The 18,744-nt window shown below is 43.5% G+C and overlaps 1 protein-coding gene across 1 annotated transcript in view; it reads right to left on the bottom strand.

Annotated features, from left to right (window-relative positions):
* LOC115199742 (drebrin-like protein B) overlaps positions 1 to 18,744 on the bottom strand; it is a 68,612-nt gene continuing 49,868 nt past the window's right edge. The window contains exons 2-16 of the mRNA XM_029762136.1: positions 15,702 to 15,757; positions 14,456 to 14,568; positions 13,611 to 13,685; positions 4,809 to 4,946; positions 4,481 to 4,558; positions 4,114 to 4,265; positions 3,879 to 3,933; positions 3,655 to 3,729; positions 3,191 to 3,299; positions 2,466 to 2,990; positions 2,068 to 2,337; positions 1,795 to 1,893; positions 1,407 to 1,534; positions 1,131 to 1,182; positions 1 to 1,040 (exon numbers count right to left, since the gene is read on the bottom strand). Of these exons, the coding sequence (XP_029617996.1) occupies positions 904 to 1,040; positions 1,131 to 1,182; positions 1,407 to 1,534; positions 1,795 to 1,893; positions 2,068 to 2,337; positions 2,466 to 2,990; positions 3,191 to 3,299; positions 3,655 to 3,729; positions 3,879 to 3,933; positions 4,114 to 4,265; positions 4,481 to 4,558; positions 4,809 to 4,946; positions 13,611 to 13,685; positions 14,456 to 14,568; positions 15,702 to 15,757 (2,062 nt within the window). The 3' untranslated portion in view covers positions 1 to 903. The remainder of the gene's footprint in view (positions 1,041 to 1,130; positions 1,183 to 1,406; positions 1,535 to 1,794; positions 1,894 to 2,067; positions 2,338 to 2,465; positions 2,991 to 3,190; positions 3,300 to 3,654; positions 3,730 to 3,878; positions 3,934 to 4,113; positions 4,266 to 4,480; positions 4,559 to 4,808; positions 4,947 to 13,610; positions 13,686 to 14,455; positions 14,569 to 15,701; positions 15,758 to 18,744) is intronic.

Genomic DNA, 18,744 nt, shown 5'->3' on the forward strand with positions numbered 1-18,744 from the left:
TAGTATTTGTATTTTAATGTAGGAACAAAAACGAATGAGACCTGTAATATATATGAGCTTTAGTTTAAGAGTATTATGACTTTGTAAATGGCATAGGCTACTATTTGTAAATGTGGAGTAAATGCAAGGAACACACACCATAAACACTTGTAGAATGACAAAGCAAAATGAACCAAATGCATGTCACTATACATTCTTATGTACAAGAGAAGTGCATTAAGACTTTAAAAAGCTCTCACTTCAAAGAGACGGTTTGATTTACAAGTAGCGTTTTTTCATTTATGTGAAATTAGCACAATGCTATCAATTAGTATCAGATATAGGAATAACATGCTGCTTGGATAAAAAAAATAGGCGTAGATAAAACACAGATTATGCACACGTAAAATAACACCAATACAGAAACAAGAAACACAGTCCCTTACTTTTCAGTTCAATAACATGGAAAACGCTGTTAAATGTACCAAGGGAATGACACATCCACACAGACAGTATGCTAACAGTAACAACAATCATCAGAATATTAGGTTGTAATAAGAGGGACTCATTGAGCCTGCAGACATCCCATCTGGTGGTCCCTCTCTTTCCCAGTCCTCCTTCTTGTGGAGTGAAGGAAGGGGGGGGGGATCTTGCTAGTCCACAACTGTGTGTTTCTGCCAGCTAGGAGTCTGCCAGTGGTTAGAACAGGAGACACTGGCTTCCCCCACAACACAGCCGAGTCAGAAGGGGATAAAAATTATCGCATGGAATCCAATGGAAGTTGTCCAATGTGTCTATTGAAGTTAAGGCGTCTATGTATGCAGCATGTATACTAAGGTGGTTTCACTGTAGGGGAATGAGTGTTCAGTCCCTGAGTGTGTGTTCGTGTGTGTGTGTGTCTGTGTGGTGTGTGTGTGTGTGTGTCTAGATGGTCTCCACGTAATTGGCTGGGAAGAGTCCCAGGCGTCCATCTTTACTGAAGCCCCGCCACCAGGCCTTGTCCACCGTTTCCACAGCACTTATGATGTCCCCTGGCTCAAAGGAGATCTCTGATTCATCCTCTGAAAAAAAAGAGAAAGCAAGGTTTAACACACTCAGAGAGCAGATAGGTGTGTATGTGGTCCATGGTATGAGTTACACCGTGAACTGACCTGCTTGGTAGTCATAGAGAGCTCGAACACACATCTGTCTGTCTGGTGAAATCTGATAGAAACAGAGAAAAACTATCACAAATGGCCCCTGTCTGAGGAAAATGTCATTTTTCCTATTGTAGAGCCCTCTCTTGGTTCTCATCGATATGGCATTCATATTAAATGAGTCATTCTTCAATCCCGTTCCTGGACTAGATTTGAAGCACAGTAGTAAATATGATGGCATAGCAGGGGACAGAGGCCATATCACTTTGTTGGTTGTGTTACATTCCGTACCTCTTTTCCATTCTCTGAAATCTCCTGGTCCTCATTCTCTTCAACAAAGTCCTCCTCAATTTCATCCTCGAAACAAACAGCCAACTCTGGAGTATCTTGGTCCCTTTCAGGTGGACTCATGGATCGTTCTGGAAAAGAGGAATCATGAGAGGGGTTGGATTCTCATTCCCTACTAAACAAGCAAGTGTGTAGTATTTCAAACCCCTTCATGATCTTAAAAATCCATGAGGAAGAGGATTTCTGAAAAAGGATAGGAAATCGTAACATAGCATACCGGTATGTCTATTGTACCTTATCTCATCAATATAAAGGTTCAGTTTGAGAGCAACTTGGGCAATGTAGGCTAGCGTAGAGTAGCGATAACTAAATGGGTGAGCGGGGTTCATACCTGTACCATTGTGTTCCACCAACTCCCCCTCGTCTCTCACCCCATTGGTGGATGGGACCACTACCTCTTGTGTGATTGGCTGAAGAATAACCTCTGCATCTGAACATAACAAGACATTGGTTAGATTGTGTTAGTTGTGTCAGACACCCTTTGCACCACCTTCTTATTCATACAACTCCTCACTCTTCTTCTCGTTTAATGGCTGTATTTGACCTTTTTTGAATTTGTATAAATCGGACAGGCCTGTACAAGATACAAAACAAAGTACTTTACCTGTGACAGCTGGCTCCTCATCCTCTTCTGAAAGCTCCACCAGAACTGGCTTAGCAGAGGCCTGGCTGTCATCTGATTGGTCCTCCTTCTCTTGTTCCTCTGCCACAGGCTCCTGCACTGATAAAGAGTCTGAATCTGGTGCCGAGCCCTCCTCTCCCTCCTCCATGTTTAGGCTTGGCTCTGTATTCTCAACACTGGGCTCAGGGTCTGCCTGTTCTTCCTCATCTTCCTCTTCCTCCACCAGTACGGCTTGTACGGCTGTGTACTGCTCTGGATTGGAGATAATGAACCATTGCGGTTTTAAGTACAGTCATGCCAAACTGAGAACACAATCTATAACGGCTTGACAGACACCATTGGTCATTCTACAGTAGGCTGTGTGTATGATGAGGACCTACCTGTTGGCTGCAGTGGACTCTCTGGCAGGGGGACAGTGGGAGGCTGTGGTGCTGGGGCAGGCTCCAGGGAGACTAGTGGAGAGGGGGAGCACTTAGGCTGGGACTGGGGAGGGGTATCTGGGGGAGATGGTGGCAGGACCTGGGCCAGGTGCTGGTTCTCTGGAATGGTGGGGGTCAGGGTGGCTAGGAGGCCTGGAGAGGCTGGGGGGGCAGAGGGCTGGGTTGGGGGCTGAGACTGGGGGCTGGTTGATGGGAGGGTAGGCCGGGCTGAGACAGCAGGGGCGGAGTGGAGGGGTGATGTGGGAGGGGACACCAGGGGGGCACGGGGGCTCTGGGGAGAGGTGATTGGGCGGAAGCTGGTGCTGGGTGGAGACATAGTGCGGTGGAAGGGGGAGGAGGGGACACGGGAGAAGGGTGAAACCAATGTTGGACTGCGGGGGGAGGTCGGAGTGGGGCCATCCCATTTCCCAAAGATGAATGCTGTGTCGGTCAGGCTGCGCTGGTACCGCCTTAATGGAGGTTTGCCTTTGTGGAGAGAGAGAGGGAGGGAAGAAAGACCCAAATGAAGAAATGCACTGCAACAAGACAGATAATGGTTGTTTAGGTTCATGCACGATTGACTGTGACTGGGTTCATAATCACACACTGCGTAGACGAGCCACACCTTGGTTTGCCAATGCTTATGAACAAACAGACACACAGATACAGACACACTGTGAATTTACCTGTACGGGGGGAGCCGGGGCTGGATGGGCTTTGGGACGATGATGATGACAGCTGTCTGAAGAACTCTCTGGGGTTCATGGAGCGCTGTGACACCAGCACTGCTGCCTCCTAAAGGTAGGAAGAGGAATCATACCACACTATGTTCTACTGAATGATGTAAAGGAAACTACAGCCAGGTCTCAATAGTCAAAAGATATCTCCTCTCCTCCTTCTCCTCCTTTCCTTTCCTTTCCTTTATCTGCACTGGTGTGAAAGAAGTGGACAGGTTCCCATGATAGGCCATATTCCTTTTGACCTATCCTGTGTTTTCAGATCAGTGCAGATGAAGGGCAGGAGACAAGGAGAGGAAGCCACTTCAGAGCGTTGAGATACATCATGTGACATGACCAAGAGGTGAGGTGTTTAGGGAAGAGTAGGAAGGGAGTTTATTTGGATTAGAGAGTTCAGTAAGAGAGACACTCACTGCTGCTTTCTCGATGGACTCGCTGCGTTTCAAGCGAGCTCTCATGTCCTCCTCATGCTCTCTCTGCTGCAGCTCCTGTCACACACCAACAGAGAGGTCAGAGGTCAGACACACACAGACACAGAGTTCAGAGTAAAGAAACACGCAAAAACACAGAGTTCAGAAGTCAGAAACACCTAGAGTTCGAGCCGCCCAATAACTTTCTCACTCATTCTTTCTCTCACCCATCTTGATTTCTCCTGCTTCCTCACTTCTGCCTCCAGCTGGGCCTGCATTCTCCTGGGAGATATAGAGATGTCAGAAACCTCATGGGATATTAGCCTTAAGTAGCCTTTACTTTGACAACCCATTAAAATACCTGATAGTGACACAAGAGAATACCCTTGAGTCAGAGATTGTGTTAGTAAGTCTTGAGTCAGCGTGTGTGTGTGTGTGTGCGCGCGCGCCCAACGTCCTGACCTCTGCTCTTCGATCATCTGTAGTTTCTCGTTCATTTTCCTCTCCCTCTCGTCAGCCTCTTTCCGTTCCTTCAACACTCTCTCTTTCTCCCAACGGCGTCTGTCCTCCACTGCCCGCTTCCTCTCTTCCTCCTTCCTCTCTTCCTCCTCACGCTAAGAGAGAGAGAGAGAGAGAGAGAGAGAGAGAGAGAGAGAGAGAGAGAGATGGAACACAATAGATGAAGACTTATTACAGTTGACAATGCGAACATTAAAGATGTGAAGTGATGTGAACATTAAACTACTTTTCTCCTTGTTGCATTGACAAATTACTAGAAAACTGTCTAAAGCTATGAGGGTAACTGTGACTATGTTTCTGTGTAGGCTACCTCTGCACGTGCCCAGAAGGAGTCTCTGTTGGCCCGTCTCATCTCCATGGCAGCGTTAGTCTTCCTGTAGTTAGTGCCCTATCAACAGAGATAGGAAGACAGTTTGTAACTTATGCTATTGGTTGTTTTAACTCATAATTGATAAAGTATGAAACAAATGCAAAACATACAGTAAGTATATAGTAAGTACAATGCATGATAGAGATTAAATCTGAGAGAATCTAAATGTGTGGGACCCTCCTCCATGTAAAAGCACAGTTCCGGGTTTTGTCCAGGTGTTAGCACCCCCTCCTATGGACAGAGATGGTATTGCAGGAGGAGCACTCACCACTGTCTCCTCCTTGTCCTTGGACCGACTGCTTCTTCTGACTTGCTCTGTCTGGGGGCGGACTTTACTGAGCTCAGCGCCTATCTTCTCCTCTGTGACATCCTCAGTACTCTCAGCACTGATAAACACATGAGCCTCCTGAGAGAGAGAGAGAGAGAGAGAGAAAAAGAAAAAAGAGAGAGAGCGAGAAGAGGAGTAAGAGAGGTGAACTACAATAGGGACCTGCTGCAGAGACAGCTGATGTCAGGTATATAAGGCTGTGACAGGTTGGTTGCTGTTAATCTTTGTCACACAGTGCCCTGACACTTGCTCCAAAGCGTGTAAGCGTTACAGATTATTGAAGGGACCCAAGCTGAGTTCCTGAACATCCTTTCAGTTTTTTAGGTTAACATTCCAAGGAAGGACTTCAGATGTTCAGTAAATTGGTGCATTTTTGGCCTGCACACCACAACTTTGCCACATACACTTGATGTCACTTGATCCTTCCCAGAACTTTTGGGAACAAGAATGTCATTTTTATTGGCTGCTATGATCTATGGTATCAAAACGTGTGACTTCAATCTCCAATATAATTCTGCTACATCATTCCAAACTAGGGAAAGAGAAGGGGATATTGTCCCTCCTTTTTCATGTACCCACTGACAATGTGAATACATATGTGCACAGACGCACAAACACCCAAACTCGTGCGCACGCACACACAGGCACTCTCTCTCTCTCTCTCTCTCTCTCTCTCTGAAAGTAGTTATTTGAAAGCTTTTCCCCTCAGTGGTTCCTCTTGGCTGTGGCCTTTGGGCTGCAGCTAAACTATACAGTTGTGTAACCGCTTGTATCTAGTATCTGGCTTACGCTAGAGAAGACAGGAAGGAATCTATCGGTTTGGAAGAGATAGATGGGGGGGGGTAGAAACAGGAAAGAGTGTGCAGGGGGGAGGAACGGAGAATTCACAGAGCGCACAAGGAAAGTGAAATGAGGTGAGCGGAGAGTGGAGAGAGCAGATAGGATGTAGAGATTAACAACGACAAATGACCACAGAACAGTACACTGTGTTCCACTGCTAAACTGTCACTGTACTGATACACTTCAGATAGGCCTGTGTGTGTGTACGTGGGTACGTGTGTGTGTGTGTTGAGAAATATTAAACACCCTCGCAGGCCCAGCCCCGACTCTAAATCACACACACGCGCACACAGTGCGAGGTGCCCCTGAGGGAGGGAGTTGTGGATGGTGAAGAGGGTGTAAATGATCTCCTCCGTCTCTCCTAACTGTCTGTTATTATGCTTCAGACGATAGGCCTCTCCCTAATACTGTCTAACGGGGCTAAGAGCATGCTCATTAACCTTACACACACACAGCTGCTACTCCTCTTTTCCCTGTCCTCTCCCACCCACCCCGTCCTTTCCTCTTTCATAGACGTCTCCTATCCTTCCATTCTTACTCCTCCCCTCCTCTATCCTCACCTGTACTTTCCTCCTCCTGTCTTGTTCCCTTCATTCTCATCTTCTCCTGAACCCCCCCCCCCCCCCAAACTCCTTCCACTGACGCGTCATTCAGCTGACGCTCTTATCCAGAGCGACTTACAGGAGCAATTATAGTGAAGTGATTATTGCTCAAGGGCACACCGGCAGATTTTTCAACTAGTCGGCTCGGGTATTTTAACCAGCGACCTTTCGGTTACTGGCACAAGGCCTACTGGTGTGTACGACATGATAGAATGTACACAGTCCACGATGCAGACTTCCTGCTCAATACTAATCAATTACTGTCGTCGAGCAACAATGAGCCCATTTGCAAAAGAGTCCCGCGCTTAGCTTCGGCATCACCAACTGATACAATAATATTGTTTCACATTAGGATACACATCCAGACACCGCTGGCGATTCGCCGTCTCTCACACAGCCCACTGTCGCTAGTAGAGACTTGCAGAGGTAGATGGAGAGAAAGAGAAAAAGAGAGAAAGACCAGAGAATAGAAGAAGTGCCACGGGGCATTCTGACTCTGTCGAAGCACGTCCTAATCCTGGCTATTAATTCTGAGGTTTTTGGACAACAAACAATAACCGAGTTCTCATTGCTCACTCGATCATTAATCCTTCATCGACACAAGGATTATTACTAAGCTTCGACACAGAGCAGGATCAGGCTTGCTGGAGGTCCTGCAGTGTCTATGCATATTGACTGCACTCGTGCCATTTCCACCCCACCACACATGGGAAATAAGACAGAACGAGGCCTAAACTCACCAAAGCAGGAGGTTATGTGAGTTTTGTACTTATCAAATACCGCAGTACCACTATGTGACACAGGTCTCATGTGGTTTTAGAGACCCTACAAAGGCGATAAGAGAGAATAGGTTGACAAATATGTAGCATAAATGAGATGTGGAAAGCCTAAGTCTCCCAGAACGGAGTCATCAAATATAGAGGACAGCAGGACTGCAATGTGAAGGGCTGGAAAATGCCACACAGACGCTTTCGTATTTTCTTATCGCTTTGGTGCAATTTTCACAAGTATGTGGTCAATTTTCACAACTTAGTACAAAACTCAAAAGATGATCGTCAAAAAAGCAGCTGGCACATTTTCAATTGACTAAGAGCAACACAAAATCGCACAGTCACTTTTTCACCAAACCTAATTAGCGTTTCATCTATTTGTATGGCAGGTAGCCTAGCGTTTAGAGCATTGGGCCAGTAACTAGAAGGTTACTGGATTGAATACCCGAGCCGACAAGGTGTGAAATCTGTTAATGTAAAACAACACAATTGACTGCACCTATCCGGTGCATGTGGCGGTCATAACATTTTGTTGGCTGGTTATTGTCATGCAAAAGTCTGCAAGTCTCCCAGAAATTGACCGGCAATTAATAAAAAAACACATTTAGCATCTCCAATTGGAAGATCTGCATTTTAGTACAATACATTAATTTAATATATCATCACAATAAATTAATTATGTATTTTAGTCAGGTCTAAAGAAACATTATGATATGAAGAAAATATGAGTTGGCCTTTTTTAGGCCTATGTTATCTGGCTATGCTCCATGACATAGGCTGTAGGCTTCTTTATTTAGCTGACAAGATATGCTTATAAATCCCATGCCATTATTTTACTTTCTATGATTTCATAGTAAGAAGAATAAATACTGGACAAAAATATAAATGCAACATGTAACGTGAAATAAAAGATCCCAGAAATGTTCCATATGAACGAAAAGCTTAGATCTCTAAAATGTTGTGCACAAATGTGTTTACATCCCTGTTAGTGAGCATTTCTCCTTTACCAAGATAATCCATCCACCTGACAGGTGTGGCATATCAAGAAGCTGATTAAACAGCATGATCATTACACAGGTGCACCTTGTGCTGGGGACAATAAAAGGCCACTCTAAAATGTGCAGTTTCGTCACACAACACAATGCCATATATGTCTCAAGTTTTTGGGGAGCGTGCAATTGGCATGCTGACTGCAGAAATGTCCACCAGAGCTGTTGCCAGAGAATTGAATATTCATTTCTCCACCAACATCATTTTAGAGAATTTGGCAGTTTGTCCAACCAGCCTCACAATTGTAACCATGCCAGCCCAAGACCTCCACATCCAGCTTCTTCACCTGTGGGATTGTCTAAAACCAGCCACCCAGAAAGCTGATGAAACTGAGGAGTATTTCTGTCTGTAATAAAGCCCTTTTGTGGGGAAAAACTAATTCTGATTGGCTGGGCCTGGCTCCCCAGTGGGTGGGCCTACCTCCCAAGTGGGTGCGCATGTTGCATATTTATTTTTGTTCAGTATAATTTAACTTAGCTGAAAAAAAATAGAAATTATATTTTTCCCATTATGGAGCGAGTGCGCATATGAAGTGTCTATGTTGAGCGTACAAGTGATCATTTGAAACAGGTCCTATATGCTAGATGTAGAGTTATTTGGCAACTTTAATTGTGAATAATACAAACCATAGAATGTCTTCGAAAACAAAACATATATCGGCTGCATGGTGCGACTCTAGGCTATTGATGATTTGAGAAAGTAGCCTTGCCTAGGGCTGCACAGTTATTCTCTCATTAAGTGAACATATATTCACCCATAAGAACAGTGGCAGGGGAAAAAAATACATGTAATCTGTATGCACTCGAATAGTGAATGGAGGCGTGCTTTCCCACCCGTTTTGTAGGCTACTTTGCTTTTATAGCTGAGCTGTGCTTAACATGAGCAGCTGAGAAATACACATAAGAACACGTATTTCACTCCAAGCCTGAACCACTGTTTAAGGAGCATGCTCTCGCTGCCGCCAGGTGATATCCCACCCAAACTGTTTGCCATGGGCTCTCCAACCTTGTTCATGCAGCTACCCAGTGCTTCATTTGGGAAGCTAAGTGAAATCTGTTCGGGAACATCGATAGTAACACGTTTTTTCGACGAAATATATTTCACTAAACTGTTGCCAGCCCGTCTGCGCGCACGAGAAAGGAATAAAGTAGAGGAGGAGATGGAAACGCATGGTGGTGACATATTCTGTATAGCTAAAGGTAATGTGTCACCCAATTAAATATGAAAATATAAAACATGACCTATTGCTAGGCTACTCAAAATAAAATGCACACATTTTTGGCTAACTAAACCAATCAATTAAACAACAGCATCGCCTAGGGCTATACGTTCTCCCCGGGACTCATGGATATACATTTTGAAAGGTACAGTAGCATAAGGTAACCAGTCCATCCAGTATGCATAATAATACAGTCCACACTCAAAGGCGATTATTAAAACTTGTTTCATTTTGGAGTATAGGCTAGACCTATTAAGTACCAAAGACAATCTTAAATCAGTTTCATGTGTAATATGCAGTAGGCTGTGTATTGTATAACAGCACAATCATCATTTTAATTCCGTTTTTTTTATAAACCTATGCATAAACTCTAATATTCATGAGGGTGTTTTGAATTAATCATCACCTTCGAAAGCTATTGTGTTACGCTTTGAAACAACATCCACAACAACCATGTTTTACACGGTTTCAACCTGCTGTTTATCTTCTTTCTTGGTTACAACATTACCTTTTGACTGGTACTGTATATATACATGTTTCACATTGCAATACATGTTCATATGAAGTCAATGCTCACAATGCTCACAGTACTTTAAAAATACATTTTACTATTACTTAATCCGACTGCTCTTAAACCTTTTACGGCTAGGGGTTCCGCAAGTAGAACGTTTCGACAACATCCGGTGAAATGGCAGAGCACGAAATTCTAAATAAATTGTAAATATTTAACTTTCATACATTCACAAGTGCAATACACCAAATTAAACTTTAACTTCTTGTCAATCTAGCCACCGTGTCAGATTTCAAAAAGGTTTTACGGCGAAGGCAAACCATGCTATTATCTGAGGACAGCACCCTATCAAACAAACACATGTCAAGCATAATTCAACCCGCCAGGCGCGACACAAAACTCAGAAATAACGATATAATTCATGCCTTACCTTTGAAGATCTTCTTCTGTTGGCACTCCAATATGTCCCATAAACATCATAAATGGTCCTTTTGTTCGATAAATTCCATCGTTATATCTCCAAAATGTCAATTTATTTGGCGCGTTTGAATCAGAAAAACACTGGTTCCAACTCGCGCAACATGACTACAAAATATCTAATAAGTTACCTGTAATCTTGATCCAAACATTTCAAACAACTTTCCTAATACAACTTTAGGTATTTTTTAACGTAAATAATCAATAAAATGTAAGACGGAATAAACTGTGTTCAATACCGGACGAAAACAAAGTTCAGTGAGCTTTCAGGTCGCGAGCCCCAACCACAACAGTACACTAGACTCGATCCTCGTTCTGAACAGCCATACTTCTTCATTACTCAAAAGATAAACATCAACCAATTTCTAAAGACTGTTGATATCCAGTGGAAGCGATAGGAACTGCAAGCAAGTGCCTTAGAAATCTAGATCCACATAGAAAAGCCATTGAAAACACTGTCACCTCAACAACAACAAAGAATTCCTGGATGGTTTGTCCTCGGGGTTTCGCCTGCCAAATAAGTTCTGTTATACTCACAGACATTATTGTAACAGTTTTAGAAACTTTAGAGTGTTTTCTATCCAAATCTACCAATTATATGCATATCCTAGCTTCTGGGCCTGAGTAGCAGGCAGTTTACTTTGGGCACGCTTTTCATCCAAAATTCTGAATGCTGCCCCCTATTCTAAAAAAGTTAATTGGCGATCACTAAAACGTTTGGTAAACCTATAGATTAGACATGTAAACCGGTTTGTCTAGTACTGATTTGGAGAACTACATTATGAAAATGTATGTCTGTAATGTAAAAACATAAAGTATGATATATCCTTGAATGTACTACTATGATGATGACTAATATGATTTAAAAAAATCTGACATTGACAATGTTAGAGCTGTACTGTATGTAACAAATCAAATCTCAATGTATTGGTCGTGTACAATGATTAGCAGATGGTACAGCAGGTGTAGCGAAATGCTTGTGTTTCTAGCTCCTTACAGTGCAGTAATACAATACCAATACAATACCAATAAGCAAATATTCCAGAAGGTCCAAACCAATAAATAAATAAATAAATACACTCCCATTAAACATGGATACAAAATGAAGTTTCTGGGGTCTTTTTGATGGGTAGGGGGGGTCACACTGCTTTACTTAAATGTCATTGGCCAATACAGCACTGTAATACCGTAATATATGCCATTTATGTAACAGTCCACACATTTTTGTATGTGTTTCCAATGAGGATAGAACCCACAACTCTGGTGTTACTAGTGCCATGTTCTTATGAACTCAGCCACGTACAGGACCAGTACAATACATAAGTACAATGCAATACTATTGTCACGCCCTGACCTTAGAGAGCCTTTTTTATTCTCTATTTTGTTAGGTCAGGGTGTGACTTGGGTGGGCAAATCTATGTTTATATTTCTTTGTTGGCCAAGTATGGTACCCAATCAGAGGCAGCTGTTTATCGTTGTCTCTGATTGGGGATCATACTTAGGCAGCCCTTTTTCCCACCTGAGATTGTGGGATCTTGTTTTTGTATAGCTGCTGTGAAGCCTGCAGAATGTTACGTTCGGTTTTGTATTTTGTTGTTTTGTTGGTGTTCATCTAATAAAAGAAAGATGTACGCTTACCACGCTGCACCTTGGTCTCATTCTTCCCTCAACAAACGTAACAACTATAAAATACAATACACAATTAATTCACCACATACTTGTGAAAATAGCACCAAAGCGATAATAAAAAAATTGTAATATGACATTAGTGCAGTCAAAATGCCATTTCTGACTGGAAGTGAGTGTGTGTGTGTGCGCATGGGTGCGTGTAGCATACATGTGTGTATGTGTGTGTTTGGTTAGGGATCCTTCTCCTCCCACACTTCAGAGGGGTATTCCTACACAAATATGTGGGTTCAGACCCTGTCGACTACAGTGTGTCACCATCAGTATTTTATCAAGGAATAACCCACAGTGCAACCCAGGGGCCAAGAACACATATAGAAACACACACATTCATATTACGTAATAAACACACACAAACACACAGTCTTGTATATCTGAGACTGGGGGTCAGAGGTTCCTGGCCAAATACCTAATTGAGTGTAAAAAAAAAAAGACTAACATCAAACAATCCAGGGATGCTTCTGGAGTTGACCAGGTGATGTCTTAATATGGAAACTAGATAAAATGGGGTCTGACTATAGGCTGAATGGACGACCCATAAACTTCTCTGCAGTTAGATGGAAATGTTAAATAAACACTGTTTTAGGGGCACACATGGAGGGACACAGCAGACAGAGCTGCCAGCATCTGGTCACTAAACACACACTGTGCACACGCACACACGCAGACACCACACACACGCATACGCATGAGCTCACACACACACACACACACACCCACACACACACACACACACACCCACACACACACTCTCCTTCTTCTCCCTGTATTCCCCCATTCCTTTCTCTGTTTCCTGCGAGGCTCTGTCACCACTTAGTAAGTGGTTGTTTGTGTTGTGCCTGTCGGTGGCCCATCTCCCCATCTTAGTGGCACCAGGAACAATAGGGTTAGGAAGAGTGGACCCCAGCCTGGGTATGGGCCCAGCCCACAACTGGACCAGACCAACCTATGCAGTAGGAAGTGCTCTGAGGACAGGAAGACGTACAACAATGGAAGGTAAACTACTGTGTGTAAATATAGAGCATGTGTGTGTATCTATGTTTGTATGTGTGAGAGAAGTTGTGTGTGTGGGGGAGGGTTTTGTGTGTGTGCCTGCTGGTGCGTATTTACTGATGTATGCGTTTGCACATAATGCACGTGCTGGTGTGGGTTTGATGCGCGCGCGTGTGTGTGTGTGTGTGTGTGTGTGTGTGTGTGTGTGTGTGTGTTTCTAAGTGTGTGTGACAATGTGACTATTCATTCCCTCGGGCCTGGTCAGGCGAGTTCCACCCTTCCCACACTAGCATCACCAACTCTCTGTATGGTCTTGACAGTTACTACTGGAGCCCGTTTGTCCATTATTCATCGTTAGAGAAACAGAGTGAAGAGACAAAACAGCCACCCGCGGAGAGCAACATTCCACAACGGTACCGACACAGGATTGTAGGAGACGGATCGAGAAAGTGAGTGAAAAAGAGAAATATTTATCATGCCTCTCCTGAGCGCTATCAAATGCTGCAGCTGCAATCAGGTCACTCAAACTGGCTGCACGACCAACAGACAAACTGGTAGCGCATGGCAGGGGATAGGAGTGGTGTGGTACCGTACCTTGAAGAAGGCCTTGATAGCGGGCACATGGCTGGCACATTCCGTCCTGCGGTATTCATCCACGTTTGGCCCGACCTGGAGACAAACGCAGGAAACACACAGGGGGTGTTAAGCTCTTTTTAACCCAAGCCTCTGTTCACTATCAGAAAGTCTAGTTTCAGTCTTTTGTCATTAGGTACTGCATGTACACCGGCTGACAATGTTAGAGAGTTAGCCTAAAGTTATTAGCAAGTTACATATATTATACGAGATAATTAAGGTACACTGACATTTTTTTGAGGTACAGTATGTTTCACAATTTTCAGATTTGTTTGCGTGTGTTTGTGTGTGTGTGTGTGTGTGTTTTGTTGCCTGACTGGTTACAGATGTACCCCTGACCCCCACCACAACATTCCACAAGGTCGCCATAGAGACGGGACCAGCGAAGCACATTGTGAACATTCTAAGCGTATGCTCCCCTGCTCGTGTGTGTGTGTGTTCATCGGTCAAAATATTTGGTATCAGTCAGAAGGTAGGCCTGGCATCCCGAGTCCGCAAGTTCACTGACATCACACACATTGACCCCTAACCAACGGACCAATCAAAACACATCCAACAGTAGCTAGAACCAGTGGGAGACGACAGCTTGAAACAGCTTGCCTATAACCTCTGATACAGGGTCAGATATTTTTCCATCCTCCTAATGGTTAAGCTTAGGTTTGAGGGTAGAGAATCTGATCCTAGATCTGTGGTTATGGGCAACTTCTACCTCAAGCATCATGTCATTGGAGTTCATCAGGTAACATATTGTATGGCATATCCATACGACTGTATGAGAGGGCCATGCTGTAATGGATGACACTCACCCAGCAGATCATGGCGACCCGAGGGCCTCCTGTCTCGGCTGAGCCAGCCCTGCAGAGCCCATACAAAGGTTTGGCTATGTGGAACTTCCCTGACAACTCCACCACTCCACCCGCTGTAGGACAGGGAGGAGAGAGAGAGAGAGTAAGACAGAGAGGAGAGAGAGAGCTTAAGAAACACCACCAACTTTCCGTCTTTATCATTTAAAGGGGAAAAAAGTCACAAAAAACAATGAAGTGGAAAGTTAGAACTGTCCAGTTAGATTTAGAGTCGTTTTATGTCATTTCAGCAAGCCATGACACCTAACATCTCACATTGTTCTGAAATGGATTCTGTAGTGAGAAACAGGTAAGATTGGCATTCCTGAAACATTATTTATTGAAATGTACTTTGATCTCAGATAAATTAAGCTAATTGATTGCACCCAAATTGGCCATTTTAATTTATAGGATTCAAATAATAATCAATAAATATATTACCCAACATCCAATTTGGACCAAAATTCTTGATGAGTAAGCCACCCACGGACTCCCCACACCCCATGCCAATCCCACCCCAACAACATTTACATTACATTTACGTCATTTAGCAGACGCTCTTATCCAGAGCGAATTACAATATACAGTATCAGTTATCTATGTTTGAAGCTGTGGCTTGGAGTATTGCTTCTCCATACTATGTAATGTATTCCCTGTGAATCTGGTGATGTTTTTTCCCCCTTGTTCAGAGAAACGTGTAATTGATGTCCCTTGCATTATCTACCATAAAGTAATGTGAAACTACCAGGTTCTGACAACTAGACACCGCTGTTCCTGCTATACCGCCATACTCTTTTATAAATGTTGCTCGGTGTCATGTGTTTATTAAATAGATCACAACATTTCCTTTGCAACTTTGGATAGAAAATCAATAGATTTGTCTCACGATGAAAATAAATTGTGTGGTCATCCTCACAATTCAAGCCAACCAGTTGTTAGGGTGGGATTGGCATGGGGTGTGGGGGGGTCTGTGGGTGGCTATTGACACATTTTTGGGTATTCCTCGTCTTACTCATTGTAAGGAAGAAGTTTGGTCCAAATCGCATTTTGGGTACTATATTTATTGTCTGAATCCTAAAAATGTAAAATGGCCAATTTGGATGCAATCAATTAGCTTAATTTCTCAGATATCAAATTATATTTCACCAAAATAATGTTTCAGGAATGCTAATCGTATCCGTTACTAACTACAGGTGGAACTACCCTTTACCTCCAGAGTCAGCCAGTTTGAGGTTGTTGGTGACCCCATCGTAGGTAAATAGAGCCCTGTGGAGAGATAGAGAAAGACAGCTTAGGGACAGGAGCACAAACACACTACATCATCACAACCATGGATCCAGCGATTCAGTGAGCCAGCATTTGGTTTGTTACAGCTTAGCACTAGTATCGTGTGGCAGGTAGCCTAGCGGTTAAGAGCATTGTGCCAGTAACAGAAAGGTCGCTGGTTTAAATCCCTGAGCCGACTACGTGAAAAATATGTTGATGTGCCCTTGAGCAAGGCACTTAACCCTAGCTGCCGAGTTGCGCAGGGTTCTAAGGCACTGCATCCAGTGGTGTAAAGTACTTAAGTAAAAATACTTTAAAGTACTACTTAAGTAGTTTTTTTGGAGTATCTGTACTTTACTTTACTATTTATATTTTTGACTACTTGTACTTATACTTCACTACATTCCTTAAGAAAATACTGGTGCCACCTGGTTTGCTTAATATAAGGAATTTGAAATGATTTATACTTTTACTTTTGATTCTTAAATATATTTTAAACCAAATACTTTTAGACTTTTACTCAAGTAGATTTTTACTAGGTGACTTTTACTTTAATAGAAAATGACTCAAGTTAAAGTATCTTGACTTTTACTCAAATATGACATTTGGGTACTTCTTCCACCACTGACTGCATCTCAGTGCTAGAGGTGTCATTACAGACCCTGGTTCGATTCCAGGCTGTATCACAACCGGCCGTGATTGGGAGTCCAATAGGGCGGCACACAATTGGCCCAGCGTTGTCCGGTTTAGGGTCGGGCCGGGGTAGGCCGTCATTGTAAACAAGAATTTGTTCATAACTGACTTGCCTAGTTAAATAAAAGTAAATAAAAACAAAACAAGCAGTTTGAAGAAAGTTGCTAAATATATCTAGTGCAATTGCTAACCAGTGTTAGCGCAATGACTGGAAGTCTATGGGTATCTGCTAGCACCATGATACCCATAGACTTCCAGTCATTGGGCTAGATACCCATAAACTTCCAGTCATTGGGCTAGATACCCATAAACTTCCAGTCATTGCGCTAACGCTAGTTAGCATTGGCTCATGAAAATACCCCTAACATAATGGACATAGAGACATACAAATGGTATCCACAAGTTCATCTGACTCTGGGGAGGTAGATAAAGGGCCTCATTGCCAAAATTCCAAAGTATCCTTTTAAGTCGACAGTACACGCACACACGCTCATACGCACTCTCATATGCGTGCACGTACAAACGCACGTATGCACACACACACACACTGTTGGCATTGGTTGCGCATACTTTTGCCTAAATCCTAACAAGCATTCCCAGAGAGTGATGCCTATCCAAAATGTGCCAGCAGATGAGCTCTGTTCAAGCATGACTCTCTCTCTCTCTCCTTTTCTCTCATTCTATCCCCCTTTCTTTCTTCCTCTCCATTATGCCTGTTCATTTATTTTTTACCCTTATTTTACCTTGTTGGCGAGGGGCCATGCGTAAGACAGTGAGGCACTTATTACACAACATCTGAACAATAGCACACAGTGACATTGTTCCCTCAGTCTCACCTGAAACCCATGTAAACTATGCACGGTGCACTGCAAGGTTTCTGTTCCACACAAGAAAACCTGGCCTACTGCTCTCTGCTCACTCAATCTCAGCTCAAGTCACACACTCTCTCACAGATGACATTCATACTGTATGAGATCCCTGAAAATACGCAATACTACACACACACACACACACACACACACACACACACACACACACACACACACACACACACACACACACACACACACACACACACACACACAAATCAGAGATGGCTAAAGATGGTAGGTTCATTCACATGACCGAGGCAGGTAGCATAACCAAACATCTAAGTCCTATCAGAACACTTCACCAGTATCATCATAATATAAAATATGTTTTACTGTCCCACACACCGGATAGGTGCAGTGAAATGTGTTGTTTTACAGGGTCAGCATAGTAGTACAGCACCCCTGGAGCAAATGAGGGTTAAGTACCTTCCTCAAGGCCACAACACCAGATTTTTCACCTTGTTAGGTCTGCTGTTTGAACCAGCAACTTTTTGGTGACTGACCCAATGCTCTAACCGCTAGGCTACCTGCAGCCCTACCTACCACAATGTCATCTACATGTATGTTAGCATCCATACACATACAGAGCAGCAGCACCACCACCCATAGCACTCACTACACACTAGGGGTGAGAGTCCCAGACTAAGACTAAGCCTAGAGATTGTACATCGAAAATGCTTCGTAGTCCAAGTCTAGGCTTAATCAAGGTCTGGGAAACTGGCCCTAGATGGCCTAATTCAGTGGACACAAGAGGTAGGGAGAGAGAGAAAGAGACAGACAGACAGAGAGCGATAGTATGTTGGGGGGGGGGGATTTACGACCAGGACAGGAGGGTGTAAATCTGTCCCTGCTGGAGCTCCTAGGCCTGCTGGGGGATGTGTCCCTGAGATCAGGACCAGCAGAGGAGGACACAGGGGGAAAGATCACCAGGCCACAGCTACTCATTAGTCTGGGCCAGAACCGAGAGGCCTACCTCTGTGAGCTGTGTGTGTGTGTGTGTGATATATAAATAAAGAGACAGAGAGACAGAGAGAGAGAGAGAATATGTGATCTCTATGCCCTATGAGCAAAACAACATGAACCATGAAAAAACCACCAAACACCATGAACCAGCAGAAACAGGTTACTGTTGAGATAGTGCCTGCCAATTTCTCTCCGACTTGGATTACTTTATGGAGTCACATTGGGTGTATAGTGTGACCCATGACAGGACAGGTAACATTGAATATCACATCATTTGTTCAAGTTTGTCCCATTGAGACTCTGATATATTTTTTTAAAAGAGCCCTTTCAAATATCATCAGTACCAGCACATTCACAAATTAGATTACATCACACATTTGCCTTGTGTCTATGAGCTAAGGACAAAGGCAATGACGTTTTGCTATATGAATCTCCTGTACAAGGCAGATACTGTAAAGT

This window comes from Salmo trutta, chromosome 9 (genome assembly GCF_901001165.1).
Source record: "Salmo trutta chromosome 9, fSalTru1.1, whole genome shotgun sequence".
Lineage (NCBI taxonomy): Eukaryota > Metazoa > Chordata > Actinopteri > Salmoniformes > Salmonidae > Salmo > Salmo trutta.